We start from the raw sequence: 21,638 nt of genomic DNA, 5'->3' as shown, positions 1-21,638 counted from the left end.
AACAAAAAAATTTAATTTTTATCTACCCGAAATTAAAGAAAAATCGAACGGAATTCTGCACATGTTTTTGTCAATCCCCGTCCACCTCTTGTATTAGAGACACAAAAACATACTTTATAAACCACATTACTTTAAGATATTCCACCAAGTAAAGAAAAATCACACGGAATTAGGCAACTGAGTCTCTCAAACCCCGAAAAGATCTTTTAAAAGATACAAAATATACTTATTTAACACACAAATTTCTGTTTTAATGACTACCAAGTAAAGAAAAATCACACGGAATTAGGCAGATGAGTCTCTCAATCCCCGTAAAGATCTTTTAAAAGATACAAAAACTACTTATTTAAAAAAAAAATTTCATTTTTAATGACCAACAAGTAATGAAAAATCACACGGAATTAGGAACCTGAGTCTCTCAATCCCCGTAAAGATCTTTTAAAATATACAAAACTACTTATTTAACACAAAAATTTCTTTTTTAATGACAAGCATGTAAAGAAAAATCCCATGGAATTAGGCGACTGAGTCTCTCAAACCCTGTAAAGCTCTTTTAAAAGATACAAAAACTACTTATTTAACACAAAAATTTCTTTTTTAATGACCAACAAGTAAAGAAAAATCACACGGAATAAGGCAACTGAGTCTCTCAATCCCCGTAAAGCTCTTTTAAATGATACAAAAACTCCTTATTTAACACAAAATTTCGTTTTTAACGGCTACCACGTAAAGAAACATCACATAGAATTAGGCAACTGACTCTCTCAATCCCTTTAAATAACTATTAATAGAAACAAACACTAATTATGGAACACACAAATATCAATTTTCATTAAAATCAAGTAAGGAAAAAACACACGTAATTAGGCGAATGAGTCTCTCAGCCCCCGTAAAGCTCTTTTAAAAGATACAAAAACTACTTATTTAACACAAAAATTTCGTTTTTAATGACCAGCAAGTAAAGAAAAATCCCAAGGAAATAGGCGACTCAGTCTCTCAATCCATGTAAAGCTCTTTTAAAAGATACAAAAACTACTTATTTAAAACAAAAATTTCGTTTTTAATGACCAACAAGTAAAGAAAAATCACACGGAATTAGGCAACTGAGTCTCTCAATCACCGTAAAGATCTTTTCAAAGATACAAAAACTACTTATTTAACACAAAAATTTCGTTTTTAATGAACAACAAGTAAAGAAAAATCACACGGGATTAGGCGACTGAGTCTCTCAATCCCCGTAAAGTTCTTTTAAAAGATACAAAAACTACTTTTTTAACACAAAGAACCCCCATGTAACTGAACCCCTGTATAACTGAAACCCCGTACAACTGAACCTCCGTGCTAAATTTCATTACGTTTAATATCTGGCCACCAAATGCTCCAAGCCTCAGAAGAAAAAGGGATTTTGAAAACAGGGAGCCCGATTTTCGAAAAAAAGGGGTACCCCCCGTGCACCTGAATCCCCTTGTAACTGAACCCGTGTATAACCGAAACCCCCCGTGCAACTGTATCCCTCTTAACTGAACCCTCGTGCAAGTCACCCCTCTATGCAACCCATCCCCCTCAAAACACTTTTCAGCCATTTCTTTTTAAATTGACAATATTTTTCAAACGTTACTTATGTATTATACAGATCACATCGGCGAGGTAAAGCTAGGTCAAGTCACAATGTCATTCTATCGTTACTTTTCAATTAAGCTATTGAATACTCTCTATCAATGTCTCTTGTAAACGTCAAATCTATTAAGTATATGAGCTTATTCTTTGTATTGTTGACACAAATGCTCCAAGCCTCAGAAGAAAAAGGGATTTTGAAAACAGGGAGCCCGATTTTCGAAAAAAAGGGATACCCCCGTGCAACTGAATCCCCTTGTAACTGAACCCGTGTATAACCGAAACCCCCGTGCAACTGTATCCCCTTTAACTGAACCCTCGTACAAGTCACCCCTCTATGCAACCCATCCCCCTCAAAACACTTTTCAGCCATTTCTTTTTAAATTGACAATATTTTAGAAACGTTACTTATGTATTATAAAGATCACATCGGCGAGGTAAAGATAGATCAAGTCACAATGTCATTCTATCGTTACTTTTCAATTAAGATATTGAATACTTTCTAGCAATGTCTCTTGTAAACGTCAAATCTATTAAGTATCTGAGCTTATTCTTTGTATTGTTGACACAAATGCTCCAAGCCTCAGAAGAAAAAGGGATTTTGAAAACAGGGAGCCCGATTTTCGAAAAAAGGGGTACCCCCCCGTGCAACTGAATCCCCTTGTAACTGAACCCGTGTACAACCGAAACCCCCCGTGCAACTGCATCCTCTGTAACTGAACCCTTGTGCAAGTCACCCCTCTATGCAACCCATCCCCCTCAGAACACTTTTCAGCCATTTCTTTTTAAATTGACAATATTTTTCAAACGTTACTTATGTATTATACAGATCACATCGGCAAGGTAAAGCTAGGTTAAGTCACAATGTCATTCTATCGTTACTTTTCAATTAAGCTATTGAATACTTTCTAGCAATGTCTCTTGTAAACGTCAAATCTATTAAGTATCTGAGCTTATTCTTTGTATTGTTGACACAAATGCTCCAAGCCTCAGAAGAAAAAGGGATTTTGAAAACAGGGAGCCCGATTTTCGAAAAAAGGGGTACCCCCGTGCAACTGAATCCCCTTGTAACTGAACCCGTGTATAACCAAAACCCCCAGTGCAACTGTATCCCCTTTAACTGAACCCTCGTGCAAGTCACCCCTCTATGCAACCCATCCCCCTCAAAACACTTTTCAGCCATTTCTTTTTAAATTGACAATATTTTTCAAACGTTACTTATGTATTATACAGATCACATCGGCGAGGTAACGCTAGGTCAAGTCACAATGTAATTCTATCGTTACTTTTCAATTAAGCTATTGAATACTTTCTAGCAATGTCTCTTGTAAACGTCAAATCTATTAAGTATCTGAGCTTATTCTTTGTATTGTTGATGCAAGCATCTCATTCTTTAATTACCCGTTGACAAAGAGTGTAATGCTACCAGAAAAACCTGTTTGGTACGGGGGCCCCAGCAAAGTAGTACCTTGGTATATACTGACACGTGACAACCAGCATCACAACGAATACATAGCATCGTAAATAAAATCTGCGATTAGAGGAGAAGCAACAGCGAGAATCATAACGAGTCCCAGAAGAAACAAATCCTATAAAATGGATTATTCTTTTATGTATTAACATGAAGGGGGAACCGAATTCACGCCAGTGAAATTGCTTATTTGACACCTTTGACTTAAAACTAAAGAATAACGAATTTACATAAACCCTTTTAATGAGCAACTGTGTATTTATTTATTTATGTATGTATAACTTTTCCTGAAAAACGATTTTGAATGAATCAGAAAAACTAAAGCAAAAGGCATGGGAAAATTTCTGATGTAATATAGCACGAAAATGAAGCGTAAGTGAGATGTGCAGCTGGAAGACATTCGACAACAAGAAATACTACGAATCTCAAATGAAAATACTGAACAGCAAACGGTTAGGAGAAAAGCAACTTGGATGATCACATCAAATTATAATTGAAATCTACGGTTAGAAGAGAAGAAACGGTGAGAACCACAACGAGCCCGAGAATGAAACAAATCCCATAAAAAAGATGATTCTTTAATGTATTAACAGGAAATTTGAAATGAATTTCTCCCGAATTTCTTAGATTATGCTAATAAATGATAAGAGAAGAAAATGTATACAAGCCTGCCCCCTGCCAAGCGCCTACGGCGTACCCCAAACCTCCCTGTGGAATGTGTATACGCTGGTTCACAAAAAAACTTTTGTGTATTATTTGTAGATTTAATTCTTTTTAAACAAAAATAAAAAAAAGGTAATTTTGAACTCTAGTGGTTGATTCTCCCCCACCAGTTGGCATACCTGGGAAGTGCAGATCTTATTCTATTTCCGGGTTACTTATAATAAATTCAATTGGTTTTTGAAAATAACAAAAATAAAACCAAACCTAAAATAAAAGTGTCCACGCCTGTACTAAGTGCTATATAAAAATAAAGAGTTCCCAAGATATAGCATGGAATGGCTTTTCTATGTACAAAATCCCAATTCCCGTAATAATCGCTTGCTCTCTTCTTTGCCTGGTTTGTCAATAAAAAACGATCAACTTATCAATCATTGATCAGGCACCGTTTTAAGCTTAAATCATTATAGGACTTTATTTCTACTCGTCTAGTTTCAATACCAGGGACCGAGATTCGCTCGGTGAACTGAATTTTAAATATAAAAACAGCGCCAGGCGTTGTTCCCTACAGTTGAAAATCCCCCCCGGCGGAAATTCAATCCCCCATACCCTGCTTCGCACAAGAAAAAACCTCTTTGAGTAATTTTTTCCAAATTAAGTTTTTTTTTTAAACGAAGATACCAAGAGAACAATATTTTTCAAAATTTAGGGGCCAATTTCCCCCTAAAATCGGCCCACCTGACATCTGCGGGGCTGGAAGATCTTATTCTAATTCTGTGTTGCTTATAATAAATGCATGTCCCCATCCCCCTCAAAATGAATTATTGGGTGATAATTGTGTCAGAGAGCTTTCTATCGAGGGGCCAGATATTCGGTTTCCTAATGATAAAAAAAAAAAAAAATAAAGTGCAATTTTTGTTTCAATCTAATATATTTTTGAGGTTTTGATTTTGATCCATTCTGTATTATCCAAAGGGAAGTTTTTCTGTTTATTGGAAAATAAATCGATATCCAATCCATTGTTTTTCGGTTTTGTCCTAGTGTAAGTATACTTCCAGGGGGGGGGGGTGAAAACGGCCTATCCATCGAAAATTGCATGATTTATTATATTCGTTGTACGATTTACCTTTTTTTAAATGCTGTAAACCCCCCCCCCCCCTAAAAGAATAAATCAAGTTCCTACATTTATGCCTTTTTTAATTTCAGTAAAACTTAACAGTTATTTTCTTTTTTGGGGGGTTTGTTTTTGTCTTCTATGTTTTACAAAACAATCAAATCTAAAGGCAAAGACTAATCATACCCAACCCCAATATACTGTCAAGGTATATAGTAATAGTGAATAACAATTTGCACTTCCTGCTTTCTGACCCAATTATTCACTGATAAGCATAGGCTAATGTTGTGCTATAGTCATTAATTTTAATTTAAGCCATACTTTATTATTTACCAATAGTTCTCGACTAAGAACACTTACCTATGATAAGACTACATAATTACGAAGTATGACTTTCCACACTACATTACAGAAAGTTTTCCCAAAAATTGAATAGTTTCCAGTTACTAGACTTTCATTTTATCGCCCCTATTTTTTTCTGGTTTGAATTTAGATACTGATAAAAGAGAGATATAGCCGAGGTAACGGATAGATAGATAGATAATAGATATATTCAACGGTAAATTTTAACAATCAAACCGAGTGTATCATCAAACACCCCAGCAAGGGTCTATGGGAAGAAACAGAAGGGGAAAGAAAAAAAAACTAAAGAGGAAAATGACAAACAGCTGCCCATCACTGATTACCCGCGGAAAACTAAACAGGGCGAAGTACCGTGAGCAATAAACAATACAAACATACCCCTCCAACTGTCCAAATATACGTCTCTAACTTCCTACAGAAACATCCAACGCAAGGGGATATTAAAAAAACAAAAAATTAAGCAACAATCAAACATGTTTTTAACATTTTTCTGAAGGCGCCAAACGAGTGACGCTTAGAGGCAGAGGATGATAGGCTGATTTGACTGATAAACAAAAAAAAAATTAACGTTACCAGAATTACGAAGATGGTATATAGAATCATCAGAGACAAGAGATGGACTAGTTCTGAGGGCTGCAAGAGCATCAGAATGCAGTTGAAGTAAAACGAAAGACATACAGACATGAAAATGGTAAGATGCTTCAAATCAAGCAACCGCTTATTAATAGAACTGCATTTCCAAGGATAAGGTTATTCACTTTGTCCAATACCTTACAGAGCGCCATCAGCAGGGTAAAAAATAGGTGACATCCACGTAATAGGGTAGTAAATGTAAAACTGAACTAAAGGATTAACTAAAAATTTTAAAGTCTTTACAGGAAAAATTTGTTCGAGCTTTCTCAGAGTTCTAAGATGTCCCGATATATTCATTTTAAGTAGACTAATATGATCCCTGAAGGAGAGACTTATCAAGAAGAATACATAGAAACCAAAAAAAAACTCCTTAAAAGATGACTATCCGGTAGTTAAGAGCAAGCCTGAAAAATTGTCGAGAAAATCAGGAAGCTCGACTTAGAAACACTAAGGCCAGGTAATTAGCACTGAGCCATATAATTTTTCTCTCAACCAAAACAATTAATTTCATAAGAATTTAAAGGTGTCGTTTTGAAAGCAATGCCGAGGGTGCTGTCGTCAGCAAGGGCAACTAGAGTGTTCTCATCAATTGATGGAGGTCTACATTTTTTCGCATGGAAAGATTTGGGGTCGCAAAGACAGCAAAAAACTATTGTTTTGCGGTTGATTGACAGTAAAAGTAAGATTATCGACACAAAGTAAGAACAAAGCTGTCCTTAAAACGGTACCTTGAGAGACACCAAACTCAACTTGAGATGGTGAACGGAAAAAAACAACAACACGGAGATATCCTTTCAAGACAAACCGAGCACTAGCATACATTTTTAATCCATATTGAGATACATCAGAAAGTGTGATGGGTGAACGGATTGAAAGGCTTTCAGACCATGGACTATGAAAGATACACAAATTAAAACCATTAAAAAAAGTTTCTTTCTTACGTCACTCTGAACATTCGCTTGAGTGACTATGGGCGTCATTCCATCATAAGAAGATATTTGCGATGCATTCCTCTGATTATGATTTGGTCGTTTTATAAAAAAAACATCAGCAATTATAATACACATTATTTTTCTAGCGTAAAAAATAATCACTTGAAGAGATCAAACACAGAATTCATTTCGACAGGGTGCATTCCCTCAATTTCTCAATCAAACACCTTGCTCAAAATAGTGCACTCACATAGCGAAAACGTTACTTTAGAATGAAGAAAGTCAATTTCCAGGTTAATAAAAGAGTATCAAAGCACCCAAATATTAATTCTAAATAGTCCGGCTACCACTCTGGTATTGAAATTTTAAGTTAGCCTTTCAGTCCACTCAGATGCTTGTCTCAGCTGGGATGCCAAATGGACACTTTTAGTGGCTTTTGGACACTTTTTCACACTGAGGGACACCGAGACACTATTGGGTCAAAAAAGGCAGCTTTTTGAAAAAAGGGACACTTTTTGGACATTTTTCCAAATCAAAACCAAATGTCTTTATTTTCTTCTCTTTTTATAAATACGACTACTTTTAATTGGTACTTTACTTTTAAGCAGTGGTAATGGCTTGGGGATTTTACTTAGATGTTTTTGCGCCCTTTGCGAACACCATATATCAACCGAATAGGAATAGGACCTAAAGTCTTAACCAATGTGGTATGCTGGAGCTATTGAATCCATCTTTTTCTTCCATCTTACGGATGACGTTTGTCATCAAGTCAGTCAACTTCAAGGACCCACCTACTGCTGGTGGCAAAGTCACAAAGGCCGCTGAGAAGGCTGGAAAGAAGAAGTGAATGGCCATTCCCTGAAACGGCAAGATAGAGGAGTTGTTAAACGATTTTAATCCCTTGACCAACCAGTTGACCGAGTGGTTAAGGTGATCGACGTCTTTTGTTTAACTTTAAAACCATGTAGGTCAAAATAGACATATTGTTGCTACAGCCGTTCGGACCTTGTCGCACCCAAAGATCCTTAATAGCTGCCGAAGATCGACAACTCGCATCTTTTTTGCATAACTTATGAAAATGCCGAAGTGAAAATGAATCTCTAAGATTGGTTCTTTACTTTTCGACTAAGATAAGTAGCGGTATTCGCTCTGTTGACATTCTCATGACGATTTTTTTCTGCCATCTCTTCAAATTGAACTAGCACTAAACTTAATTTATTGGTAGCGTTAATGTCAAAGCTGGAAATGCCTGCAAAACTCATGCAGGTAACAGACCGCTAGGTAGCAGAACAAAGAAAGACAAATTTCACAGGGTTTTTGGCACTTTTTTCACAGGTTTGAAAAATCATAGTGGCAACCTTGTATATTGGCTAATTTTCTAGAGGGACACTAAAAGTGTCCTTTTTTGACTGATTTGGACACTTTTGTCCTTAAAAGTTTTGGCAACCCTGTGTCTCAGTCACACCTTAAACTCCACTAAATTAACTGTATTTGATCAACAGAGTTTTTAGCTATTGTGATAAGTCTTCTTAGGGTATTAGAACATCAGATAGGTATGCTACTTTAAAATTACATAGCACCTTGTTTAAATCACAATACAAATTCATTTAGTTCTTCTTTTCTAAACATATGTTTAGATACTGTTTTCATGGAGTCCCTCTATTACGTCCTGTAGCTAACCACGTTCTCTTATTTATGGGTATCTGGAGCCATCCAAGTCTGAAGATCAGGTGTGTCAGCGGCGGTGGGTGACTGTCCCCAAAATTGCCCCTTCCCTGGATTTACAAAATTTCGATTTTTCATTGTCTTATACTGGCAGAGTAGTTTTTAGGGGAGACGGTATTTTATTTGTCAATAAACAGTTTAAAGTGAACCGTAGCGAGGGGGAGTTAAGAGGGGAGGCAGTCCAGCTATATGGAAAGATATATAACTTAAGATAGCTTGATTAATAATAAAATATCAGAAAATGAACAAAAGTCATCCTGTATATGAAAGAATTTTAGTCATTTACCCCTCCCCCCCCGTCGAAAATACCCCCGTGGAAAAAAAGGCTTTCCAAATTCTAGAATTTTATTTGAGTTTTATTTGTTTTTTCCGTAGGGGGAAGGAATTTTGGTACGTGTGTACTATGCGCCACTCACTCAGGTTTACGCTGTGTAAAAATCAAGAACACACCATTTTTTTCGTTAGTTTCTTCGTTACTTTAGAAATAAATTTGGGCTATAGATTTACATATTAGGGGAGGGGGTAAAGTATAGCGGGTCTGTATGCAAAATGTGTTTGGTACAATTATTCTGCATATAAGATAGATAGATAGAGAAGTGTATTTTAAAGCAAATATACGGCCATAAACATAGTAAAATAGCATAAATGAAAGGTACAAATAACATAAACTTTGATCAGTGATGTTCCTCCTCTTCCTCTTCCTCCTCCTCCTCCTCTGTTTCTTCTGGTATTACTTCTAGTCCTAAAAACTATAATGGTTTATTAAAATCAGTCTTAAATGGGGAGTGAAAACTGAAATCAAGCAGAAACAGGTCGTTTATTAACAGGGGATACATACACAAGGGAGGGGGGGGGGAGATATTGAAGCTATCATCCTACCAAAAACCTACAACTTATAGAAAAGATAGTCTAAATGTTACAAAAAACCTTACGGTTATCCTAATTTTAATAGTTGTGTTTGCTATTTAATACAGGAAATGAAGGGAAATTACAAATTTGCCATTAGAAATTTTTCGGTTATTTCTCTGACTATTTTAACCTGTTTCTTTTTGCTCAACTAGGCGGACGAGTTAGTAAAAGTGGATACTGCTAAACTCTATCCACCCTTAACAATCAGGCCAAATTTACGAATTTATTCTTATTATCAAAAATGAATGCAAATATATAAAAACGCTGCAATAAAGTGACCACTAAAAAAATTGTAAAACATAAGGGCCGTTCTTTTACTCGTCTTTGTACTAAGATCTTACATCTTTTGACAAAGAACGCTTAAAACTGAAATCTTAGCCCTAAGATCTTACATCTTATAGCATTCTTTTGCAAGCGTCTTTCATCATCCTGCTCTGATCAGCGGTCTAAGAACAATGTTGTTTTTGTTTGGGGTTTGACGCGTTCCACCACTAGGTCATATAAGAACGCTGTTCGTAGCGCTAGCTACCGCTGGCACCATTTATTGGGGTGTAAATACAGGTTTTACCACTTATTGATGGGATAATGGAGCAAATGGGCTACTATGCCACTTACTCGAAGAGGAGAACCCCTTATTTGCCCAAATGTTATTGAGATTCCCGCTCTTACCCCAACGATTCTGGAAATATCGGGTTAGGTACTACCCTATTCACAGTATACCCTGTCTCAGGGTATGGTTACGCGATCGAGTGGTCAAATGGCCACTTTCTAAAGCCAAATGTACCTGCCTTGGGTTATGGCTAGAAAATCTCTTAACTCTCTCCTTGGAGGTAACAAACCTCCCTATCAATATAATAATGACGGTACCTCGTAGATCTATTCCTACCCTGCCTGGGTTACGGAAGCTAGTACACAGTTGTAGAAAATACCTTACTTGTATTCTTCCAAAAGGGTTACATATAACAATAGAAATATCCTTCCCCAATCGGGGTCAAAACGCAGACTCCTTCCCCAACCGGGGTCAAAACATAGACTAAACATAATAATAATTTTTACAGCACTGTTTGTATGGGTGGACCTCCGCTTGGCCCAGCCAATCAGCTACCTCCCCATTCAAACCCAATTCATCCTCTTAGATTTATCTTTCAATGACTCCCAAACCAGGAAGTATAAAAATAACTTGGTTCACAGCTTACCTATTGCAAAACCACTATCGCTTAGTAACGGACTTTAACCAGTGTTTTAAAATTATACTATAAGAAAATGTATTTAATAAAAAGAAAATAGGTCATTTATTTGAAAGGAAAAGAAACAGGAGTAGAGCTCCGACACCTCCCCCCGTAAGTTAGATGACTGCCTATGCCTTACCGTGGTTCACCATTACAAACATAAACCCACAAATTCAACTTTAAATAATTCATTTGCCTTATCTCGTTCACCGCTTGGCTCTGGATCGGTCGTCATCGACACGTCCCTACTGTAGGACCACCATGGTCTAAATCACATAGCATCCACACTAGATTTTGCAAGTTGAAATCTTCAAGATTCGTAGGTAATGATTGTGCGCAGCACAATTCAAAACAACAAATTTTCTCGCTCTCACGAATTTACATTTGAGAGGAGCAGAGAATCAGTTTCTGGCACATGTGATGATGCCAGCCATCGTGAAAGATTTGGCTGCACTAGCCTCTTAATTTTCATCTGTGGAAACAACCCTACATCTCAATCAAAAAGTAAATTGCCCCTTGGCATAATTTCAAATAATCGAAGGCCAAAAATACAAAGGCCTATGAAAACGATAAGGGTACTGGAAATGAAGTAAAATTTTTCGCGAACCATGATATTGTCTTTTTTCTGGGTTCCCTCCCCTGGGATAATTAACTGAAGAATATACGTTGATGCTAATTGAAGATGAAACTTGGATACATCTCCCACTGAATACAATTTGCCGGAAATAATTGTCGATTCCCATGAAGAATAACATCTACGAATAGGGTTACTGGACAAGGGTTTGGGTGAAGTATGAAGTGACTGAGAGAGATTATCCCCCAAGGACTCCAGATCAGAAAGGCAAAACCTCGGTAAAGCTATCACAACTTGTCCATCAGTTACGTATTTCGAAGAATGGTTGTCCCTTAAGATTTTCCACAGGAGAGGTTCCACAAGATATTCCTTCCCCTCATAAAGGGACAAACCCTCCTTTAAGTTGATCAGACCAATATCAGATGCCTTCCAAAATCTTTTCAATCTGACTCGACATTCCATATCTCCCAACTTTCCCCCAACCCGTTGTAGGTATTTCATCTCTATTTTGTAACCATCTTGTTTTATTCCCCATGGGTCTTTGACCTCTTTTTCCCCCTTATTATTTATGTTTTCAAGGCACAGCCGACCCAACAATTTTTTATTTTTCGCCACTGCCGGCTTAATCTCTAAAATTCGTCTCTTCTTTGCATTCCTCTTTTCGTCTATACTTTTCTCAATTCTGTCATTCACACAAAATAATAAATCATCGTTGTATCTGATTTGGACTCCAGTGTCCACTATCTTTGACTGCATTTCTTCATTGTAGCTCCGTTTAATATCTCTTTTCTCTCTTTTAGTCTTCTTTATTCTTACCGCCGAAACAAATAGCTCGTTATCAAATGGGAACTGAATTCCGACATTTGGTTTTTCATATTGTACTAAAATTTCTCGACTTTTACGTGGAAAAGCGCGAACAATAAATTTCGTCTCCTTATTCTCTGGTACAATCAGCGCTTCATTTTGGCTTGTACTTGTTAGTGTCTCATATTCATTAAGTGTTCTCAAGTTTTCCATTTTCTGGAAATTTTCCCGAAAAATCATTCTCGCGCGTCTTATTTTCAATATTTTGTGGTCTTTTTACTTCCGCATCCCATTTTTGTGGATTATCAATATTTTGAACACGATTATCATGTATTTAGTTTTTCCGATAGGGTGGCACAGCTACCCTATTTGTTTTATGGGCCGGTCCACCTCCCACCGTAGTTAACGGAGTATTATATTTTTCCGGGCTTCTAACCCCTGCGGTTCTCTTATACGTTTGAAAACTTTTCCCTGCAATTATTTCCATTATGTATTTTCTTTCCTCTCTGTCTGCCTCCTCCTTTTTTTTCTCTGGCTATCCTATCAGCCTCTTCTTTTCGTTCTCTGTCTATCCTCTCTTTCTCTCTTTTCTATCTTCCTCCTCCTTTCGTTCTCTGGCTATCCTATCAGCCTCTTCCTTTTGTTCTCTTTCTTGTCTATCTTTCTCTCTTTCTTTCTCCATGAAATTTAATATTTGTTGTCTCATATCTTTCTCCCTTTCTTTTCTCTCTCTCTCTTTTTTTTTTCTATGGGCTTCACTCGCCCTTTTAATCTCATCTCTGTCCGACATAATTTCAAAATTCCGTTAACTGAAATTACCTCTTCAGTCTAAATGAAAATTCTTTTATCATTGAACTTCCGGTTCTCTCGCAAAAAATTGTTTTGACACGCAGCAGTTTTAGCCTTATATTTTTGAATACTAATTAGTTGCGTGATATATTGATTCGTAAATTTTCCAATTATGATCTCACAAGGCATAGCCCATAATAGATCTTCATAATTGTATTAATTGATTCAGTATTTCTTTCTTTTCTCTTTATATGTAACCACAATAGGCTACTTGTGTAGGCTAAATTACTTATCTCTTCAAAAACGCGAAATTCTTTTATTATCAACGCTATTAATAATTCCTGTTCTTGCTGCCACCAATGTTCGTGTTTACTTATGCCGCTGCCGCCAATGTTCGTAGTGCTAGCTACCGCTGGCACCACTTATTGGGGTGTAAGTACGGGTGTCACCACTTATTGATGCAAAAATGGCGCAAAAAGGTTGCTATGCCACTTACTCCAAGGGGAGAACTCCTTGTCGGCCCAAATATTAGTGAGATTCCCACTCTTACCTCAACAGTTCTGGAAATATCGGGTGTGGTATTACACGATTTACAGTATACCGTGTCCCAAGGTATGGTAACACGGTCAAGTGGTCCAATAGCTACTTTTTAAAGCCAAATATGCCCACCTTGAGTTACAGCTAGAAAATCTCTATCTCTCTCCTTGGAGGTAACAAACCTCCCTGTCAATATAATAATGACGGTAACTCGTAGATCTATTCCTACTCTGCCTGGGTTACGGAAAATACTACACAGTTGTAGAAAATACCTTACTTGTATTCTTCCAAAAGGGTTACATATAACAATAGAAATATCCTTCCCCAATCGGGGTCAAAACGCAGACTCCTTCCCCAAACGGGGTCAAAACATAGTCTAAAACATAATAATAATTTTTACAGCACTGTTTGTAGGGGCGGACCTCCGCTTGGCCCAGTCAATTAGCTACATCCCCATTCAAACCCAATTCTTACTCTTAGATTTATCTTTCAATGACTCCCAAACCAGGAAGTATAAAAATAACCTGGTTCAAAGCTTACCTATTGCAAACCCACTATCGCTTAGTAACGGGAATTTAACCTGTGTTTTAAAATTATACTATAAGCAAATGTAATTAAGAAAAAGAAAACAGGTCATTTATCTGAAAGGAAAAGAAACAGGGGTGGAACCCCAACAAACGCCCATAAGTGAAGTTTTGAACCAACAGGACAACATGAAGTAATTAATGAGCAAGTTAAGATGTTTCGAATCAACTTCTATTTTTAAAATAATTATATAAGATACCTTGGTATAGTGTAGGGGATGTGCTCGCTCCTGCCAATTGTGAGTAGTGAGGTTCGCTCCCGCACGGTGCAGGGAATTTGAATTGCTTGTCTCTCTCGGATAATTTTTTTAATTTTAAATATTTTATACTATTATAATTACTATCTCAATGAGTAATATTTTGCCATTTGTTCAAAAGGGTCGTTGCTAAATATAAACAAAAAATTTAATGTTCAACTCAAATTTTTTTTATAAAAGTGTAGCCAAGAAAAGGGAAGCACTACAAGCTCAAACACTACAAGAACTGCACAAGAGTGTCTAGAGGCAACAATACCTGAGATTTATTTAAGAGGAACATTTTATTTTAAGTGGTATTTCTTAGTTTGTTCTTAGCTTTTTGCAATGCAGGATAGGATTTAAGTTTGATATTAATGCTTGTTATTTTTACAGTGATTTTTATTTTCACTTCAAGAATGCACGGTGTATGGTGCACGGTGTACTAGAATGGTTTCGTATTGGCTCAGCAGGAATGTGGGACTGATTTACTTGAGATCCTTGTGAACCTAACAGTGTTTCTGATTAGTTGATTATTTTTAGGCGACCAATCAACTGATTTATGTTTAACGCTAAATAGCCTATAGGCCCGTTCTTTTGCACTAAGATCTCAAATCTTTCTGCAAAGATTTCCGTTCTTTTAACTCATCTTTGTTCTATGATCTTACAGCTCACTAATGTTAGCAAAACGTGTTAATGACGCCATCTTTCTGCCGTAAAGAACAATGGTGAGAGGACTTGATGATATACTCATCATTGTTCTTATATGACCTAGTGGTCGAACGCGTCAAACCCCAAACAACAACAACAACGTTGTTCTCCCTAGTCAATACCTCGCTCTTTAGGCTAAAGTTCGAATTTTGTTCCAATTCTTTAAAAATGACCCCTTAAGCACAAAGACCGTTATTTAGAATAAATAGCTCTTATGAAAGTACTAAAAAATCTTTGGCTTAAAGAGTGAGGCATTTACTAGGGGGTGAACCTAATCATATACGTAATATTTTCTGTTCGTTTTAAGTTTCGATGTTGCTTCTTACTTTCAGATGAAAAAGTTTTTTTATATTTAATTTCTGATCTTTTTTTAAATAATGCTGGGAAATCCGGCGCCCCTTCATATCAATTTCCCTTCCCCCATGAAAATTTCCTTCATGAAAAGATCCTCCTACATAACCCCCGACCCCCCCCCCCCCACTACCAGAAACAATCCCCCCGGGGCCTTCGGGGGACTAAGTCATCCTAAAAGACATAGTTATCATATTTTTGACCATGCTGAACAAAATGGCAATCTCAAAGAACAAGGGACGTTTATATAAAAATATATGAATGTAGAAGTTCGTTACATAAGTTAATTCGTAAGTTACGTATATTTATTACTAATAAAAACGTTCGTAAATAAAATTAAACAAGTTTCGAGAAAGTCATTTAACCAAATAAAAGTAAAATTAATATGCAAATTTCCTTTTAATTATTCATGTATGGTGAGCCAAAATCAAAATCTGCATTAATTCTAAAACGTTCAAAAATTAAATAAAACAACAAGTTTTTTTTTAATTGAAAGTAAGGAACTACGTTAAAACTTAAAAACGAACAGAAATTATACCGTATATGAACAGGGCTGCCCCCTCCTCAACGCCTCGCTCTTTACGCTAAAGTTTGACTTTCTCACTACTCTATTTTTTTTAACAATAAAAAACTTTAGTGCCCTCCTCAACGCCTAGCTCTTTACGCTAAAGTTTTTCATTGTTTTAAAAAATAGTGTTTTGAGAAAGAGTCTAACTCTAGCGTAAAGAGCGAGGCATTGAGGAGGGGGCAGCCCCTTTCATATACGGAATAATTTCTGTTCGTTTTTAAGTTTTAACGTCGTTCCTTACTTTCAGTTAAAAAAAACTTGTTTTTTTTTATGTAATGTTAAGTAAAAGCGAATAGAAATTGGTTACACAAGAACGTTTTACACAAAGAAGTTTTTGAAAGAAAAGTAAAGAGCTACGTTAAACCAAAGTTGATTAGAAATAAACATAAATAATTTTTGAAGCGTATAACTACCGTAAATCACCATCAATAAATAAAAGAAACCCAAAACGAGCAGGAACTAAAGGAGTTAGGCTGACCCCCCCCCCCGTTCCTTCTAAAGACCAGAACATAGTTTGCACTTTACTGAAAACAAAATACATTTTAAATGGTTTTTCTGTTTTATCTTTAATAAAGCCAATAATATTAAGACTTTCAGGATTGAATATCAGCATATATGTTAAACTAGCAATTCAGTCTTCTTTTTTTTTCTTTTTTTTTGTAAATTTGGTTATGATGGTGATTTTTTCAACATTGTGGGAAATAGAAACACATAGCTCGAAATAAGGATTGTTTTCAGTAAAGCGAAAATTATTTTCTGGTCTTTAGGAGGCAAGGGGGCCTTTGCCTTACTCCTTTTAGTTTCTGCTCGTTTTGAGTTTCATTTATTTATTGATGGTTTATTTATGGTTATTTTACGCTAGGAAAATTATTTGACTTTATTTCTGTTTATCTTTGGTTTAATGTAAGTCTTTACCTTTCTTTGAAAAGCTTCTTTTATTGAATTTTTTTTTTAAATTGATATAAATAAATACACATAATGGGGCCATTCTGACTTTGGGGAATATTTAACTAGAATTAACAAAAACAAAGAAATTCTCTAAGTTAAACAATAACAATAGAAATTTTTCACCGAAATCACTTTACCTAACATAAATATTATTATTGATTTTTCTGACATTTCCAATTCATGAATTTGGCCTTCTGTCGCTGCCAAATACCAAATTGTTGGTTGTACAAATTAGCAGCTCTAATCTGTTTCTTATAATATGTCATCTCCATTTCTCTTTGTCACTTTTTTTTCTAAGAGCTGTGATAAGGACCGACAGCAGGTCAGATGTCATATTTTTTCCTCACCTCTCTTCGAATTAATATAGTGGAACTGATTCAACAGCTGAAGCTCTGTATTTTTTGTAGTTAATATGAAAGTCAATTTTCGACATACCAGCTAAAAGTATAGAAGTAACGAACTACCCATTATAATCATCGCAGTATATTAAATAATTTTATCTTCTAGTATGCCTGGTTACAGGGGCTTCAATTAGTGGGGGGGGGGCACATTTTACACCTTTTTTTTTTTTTTAGCCCCAGCCTCCATAGATTTTGGGAATTACATTTTGGGTATTTAATTGAAAATGCTTTTTTAGTATTTTCATTGAAAAAATCCCCTCCCTAGATTTTTGAAGAAGGCGGGGCTCCCTCCCCTACCTCCTACATTTTCGTGGAATCGCGTCGTGCTTGATCATATTATGAGATATATTATCGTATACGATACGATATACGATAACATACACGATATACGAACGATACGATATCGTATCGTGTTGCAATTCAATACCACTAGTTTGTTTGGGTTGCGGACAATGTTTATTGAATCTAGGGAGGATTATATTGAAGGAGTCAACAGAAGGGTTTGATAGAATAGCTCTGTTATGGGAGATGGTTCCAAATAGACGTGCAAGGCGGAAGGGTCATGCTTTCCAGCACTGTGTACTAAATGTTTCCTCCTTCCGGTAATAAGAGATAGCTGTTAGCCATATGTTTTTCTTGTCCTTTTGACGTTTGGGGCAAGGGGGAAAGTTCATCAAATGGAGATATGGACTTGGATAGACTTCCATAAGATAGTCATTATCACCGTATCAAAACTTGCATTTTAAATGGGCAGGTACGTCTTTTGTGCTGCCTGCCACTTTTGTTCAAGATCATTTTAAGTTGATGATACCTTTTGTAAAAGACAGTAACACCGCATCAGAACTTGCTATTGCCTCTGAGGCAGGGCCAAGCAGGGAAACCAATCCACAATATTGTAGGGGGGGGGATAAGAATGTTGCTATTTCTGACTAAGACACAAAGTAAACAAATTTTCAGAAAATCTACGAGAGGGGTCTTTTTGGTTGTTTTATTTTCTCATGAAAACTTAAAAAAATATTTGTCATGATCTAGGAGGTAATTCATCCCTGGCGCCCCCCCTTCCTAAATGATACCCCTGGTGTCAAGTCAGTTTCAAGAGCCCTAGCACAAAATTGATAAGCATATTTGACAATAGGTCTTCTGCTGGGTCTGCATAGATGGAAGACTGAGCCTGATGGGGAAAGACTCATAGAATGAAGATTAATTTCTATATTTTAATACAGAAGGATCATATCTGATTGAGGTAGGCACTCTGAGAAAGATCATCTGAGAAGCGAGTTCGAAGGCAGCTTATCTACTGTCTTGATGGCTGCTATCAAGCTATTGTCATGGCTACTGTCAAGGCTACTTGATATCTACTATCTGATTATCAACTATAAATTTGGAACTACCACGTGCAACACTTGATCTGGAAATAAAATATTTCTTTCATTTTACTCAATTAGAGTTGACAGTCCAAGCGTTAGACCGTTTCCCAATATCTAAAGAATCCATTTTAAGAAATTGGGAAGTATCTTGTTCTTTGAGTCAGATTCTGTTTCATTTGGGCCTCTTAGCCAATCTATGTTGTTCCCAGCCAACCTTTTGAAATGTTGAAACACAGCGTCCCTGTCATTCCCTCTTCTTGCTTTCATGTGGAAATCTTGTTTTCTTGTTTTCACTGCTGGAAATCTATCTGCCAGTGCACCCACGAAATCCTGCTTTTCGTCCTTAGAAAAGTTTTTCTGGCAGATCTAGATCTATTCGTATCCAGAACCAAAGAGCGTATCTGAGAAAGAAAATTGTCTCAATTAGACTGAATCCAAAATATTATAACAGCTAAAACTTTTACTTAAAACAGTGAACTTTGAAAAAAAAAAACTTGTTGTACAAATAATAAGTGTGTATATTTTGGCTTCGCTTTCGGACGCCTTTATTACCGGGGGGAAAGGAGAAAGAAACTGGATTAAACAAGTTAACATAACAATAAAATAACGTAGGATGAAAAAAACACACTGACGCTAAAAAATAAGGAAGGAAAGTTATGGCTGAAAACTATAGTTTTCCTTTTTTTGAACAAATGCGATATGACGACCAAGCACAAACGCATGTCAGAAAGCTGCTGAACCGTACAATAGTGTTGTTTTCTTCTGATGTGAAACTCTAGTAGAATCATTTTTTTTTCTTTTTTTTTATTTATTACGCATGAACTGTGTTAAGTTAATCAAAATGAGAACAAGTCAAAGCTCTTTTGATAAAATTAAGATTGAAAAATCGAATTATTTATTTTTCTTCTGCCGTTGTCGCAGAAATATGTAGACTTTTCAAATCAGCATTAATATTCCCAAAATTTCAGCCTTAATTTTGACCTCTGTTTAGTTTTGGGTGTTGAGTGACAACTTTTTGGGTGTTGAGTGACAACGATTGGGTGCATTTATTTAATAAAAAATAGGAGACGACAAAAACAGTGTAGACAAGGGAAAGAGAAGCGTTTCTAGCTCAAGAAATGCCTACCTCAATCTTGTCCACTGTGAAGCAGACTATTTAGTGATGCCGTGAAGCCGTCACTGGGACGCTGTATTATTATAGGCATCACCCAATCAAAATCTGAAATAATAATAATTCCCACTGAAAGCTTCAGAACATGCATTTCTTTCTATTATCAAATTATGTAAATGTGAGAAGCCCTTTGTGTTTTGGGTTTGAAGGTTGCATTTAAATTACCTTTAAGTTGAAGAAGTTTGTATTTTAATGCAATAATGGATTTGTTTGAATTTTATCTATCCTTCATCTCAATCCTTGAACAAGAAATTTAAAAAATCTTATTAAGTCTAATAATGATTTTATTTATGACCAACTATAAAATACAAATGAAAGTGGAAAAAAGAAATATATATGAAAATTTAAATCAAGGGAAAAAAAAACAACACGATCAACTGGGTAAAAAGAATAAAGACCATTACCATTTTGAAACAAAAAATAGAAAAATAAAATGACATAAAAATAGCACAGGATTAGCACCTATTACTAACTATTTTGATTACCAAATCTGTAGTTAAAGTCACCAAGGGCAGTGAAAATTGAATCCGACCGTTTGAATTGGTTCAGTGGAAACTTGTATATCCCCATATACCTTAAAAATTACCTAAAACTGGTAATTCAATTTTTAACAAAAGACCTCTTTTTAGAGCTATGTAGCTTTTGAAAGTAGTAAGTCATGAACTTAAAAAAAGAAAATATGTGTGGCAATCAGCAAAAAAGAGCTAAAAATGAATGTCACCAAGCAGCCTAAGATAGTCCAGCTTTCCTTTGAACGTGTAGTTCGGTAATGTAACCAACAGATCGGTAATGTTTCAGTTTTTACAGACAAAAGTACTGTCGAATTCAATTAATTAGTTTTGTCTATTCATCTTTACGGTTTATTGTGGCAGCACTGAGAAAAGTGTGATACCACCCTAAAAACTTCGTAATTTTAAAACAACCAGAAACAAAATCTTAGGTAAACTGGGTTTTCAGGTATGAATAGACCAAAAATCGGTCCAAGAGAAATAAATATTTATTTTTATGTGTTTAGTAATTTAAGCATAGCACCAGAAACCGCACGTGAACGAAGTGAGAGTAAATGAGAAACCAGAAACCGCCTGATAAATTCAACGAAAAGTATATAAAAGTTTTACAAAAAATTGGTGATCTAGAAGAAGTCTTAATATTAAAAGAAATGAATTCACATAGTTTGAATAATTTTGAAAAGCAATCAGTGTTACTAGTTTAAAAAGGATTAAGTTTTACACCTGGTTTCTTACATTTAGTTTTTAACAAACTTTCTTTTAGGTTTCAAACGTCAAGGCAAGAAAGCTCAATCAAGAACGAAAATTGAGTATAAATTTTGGTGCCATTGTTCAAGATTTCTCAGTGATCGGTAAAGACTTGGTTGATAGAGTGGAAATTAACTTTGAAAAATGGATTTCGCCAGAAAAGGCATAACAATAAATACTTTTCAGAATATTCGTGTTTGTCTTTATTCCTGAGTCTGAAGCTATTAGGAAGTTTGCAGTAATCTCCCTTGCTATATATTCATTGATTTTTCTATATATTTGATTTGTTTTAAAGAATATATAGGCTAAACATAGCTGAGATCAACGGATTAAATCGGAAATGTTAAATAAGAAAAATCTAAAACAGGTTTTAGTCTTAAGGCCGAATCATGCATACATGTTGGCAATATTCCGCTAAAACAAAAGCTTTATTTTAGAAAACACAATATACAATCATCAATAGACGACGGTAAATGCTCTTCTTCCTGCTGATTGCTTGTGTGTAGCATTGTATATTGCAGAAATTTAAATGTTATTGTGGGCCTTGTCTCCACTGTATTAATTTTGTTGGGGGCATGGAAGCTTGTTTTACCAATCATTTTGCTTTGAAGAGTACAGATAGGGCAAGTAGGAAAAGAAGGAAAAGTTGTAAAAGAAGAAGGAAAAGTTGCAGTCACTCCGTAACCATGAATAG

At 35.8% G+C, this 21,638-nt stretch overlaps 1 protein-coding gene across 1 annotated transcript in view; it reads left to right on the top strand.

Moving 5' to 3' along the window:
• Mat89Ba (nucleolar protein 6 Mat89Ba) overlaps nucleotides 1-21,134 on the top strand; it is a 466,793-nt gene extending 445,659 nt beyond the window's left edge. The window contains exon 20 of the mRNA XM_089102007.1: nucleotides 20,961-21,134. Coding sequence (XP_088958133.1) covers nucleotides 20,961-21,113 — 153 coding nt within the window. The 3' untranslated portion in view covers nucleotides 21,114-21,134. The remainder of the gene's footprint in view (nucleotides 1-20,960) is intronic.
• Nucleotides 21,135-21,638: the final 504 nt, after the last annotated feature.

Source organism: Artemia sp. Qi Xiang Cuo, chromosome 16, assembly GCF_049724085.1.
Source record: "Artemia sp. Qi Xiang Cuo chromosome 16, ASM4972408v1, whole genome shotgun sequence".
NCBI classification, from domain to species: domain Eukaryota; kingdom Metazoa; phylum Arthropoda; class Branchiopoda; order Anostraca; family Artemiidae; genus Artemia; species Artemia sp. Qi Xiang Cuo.
Note: the sequence above shows the minus strand (reverse complement) of the source record. Positions and strands in the feature narration are given on the sequence as shown.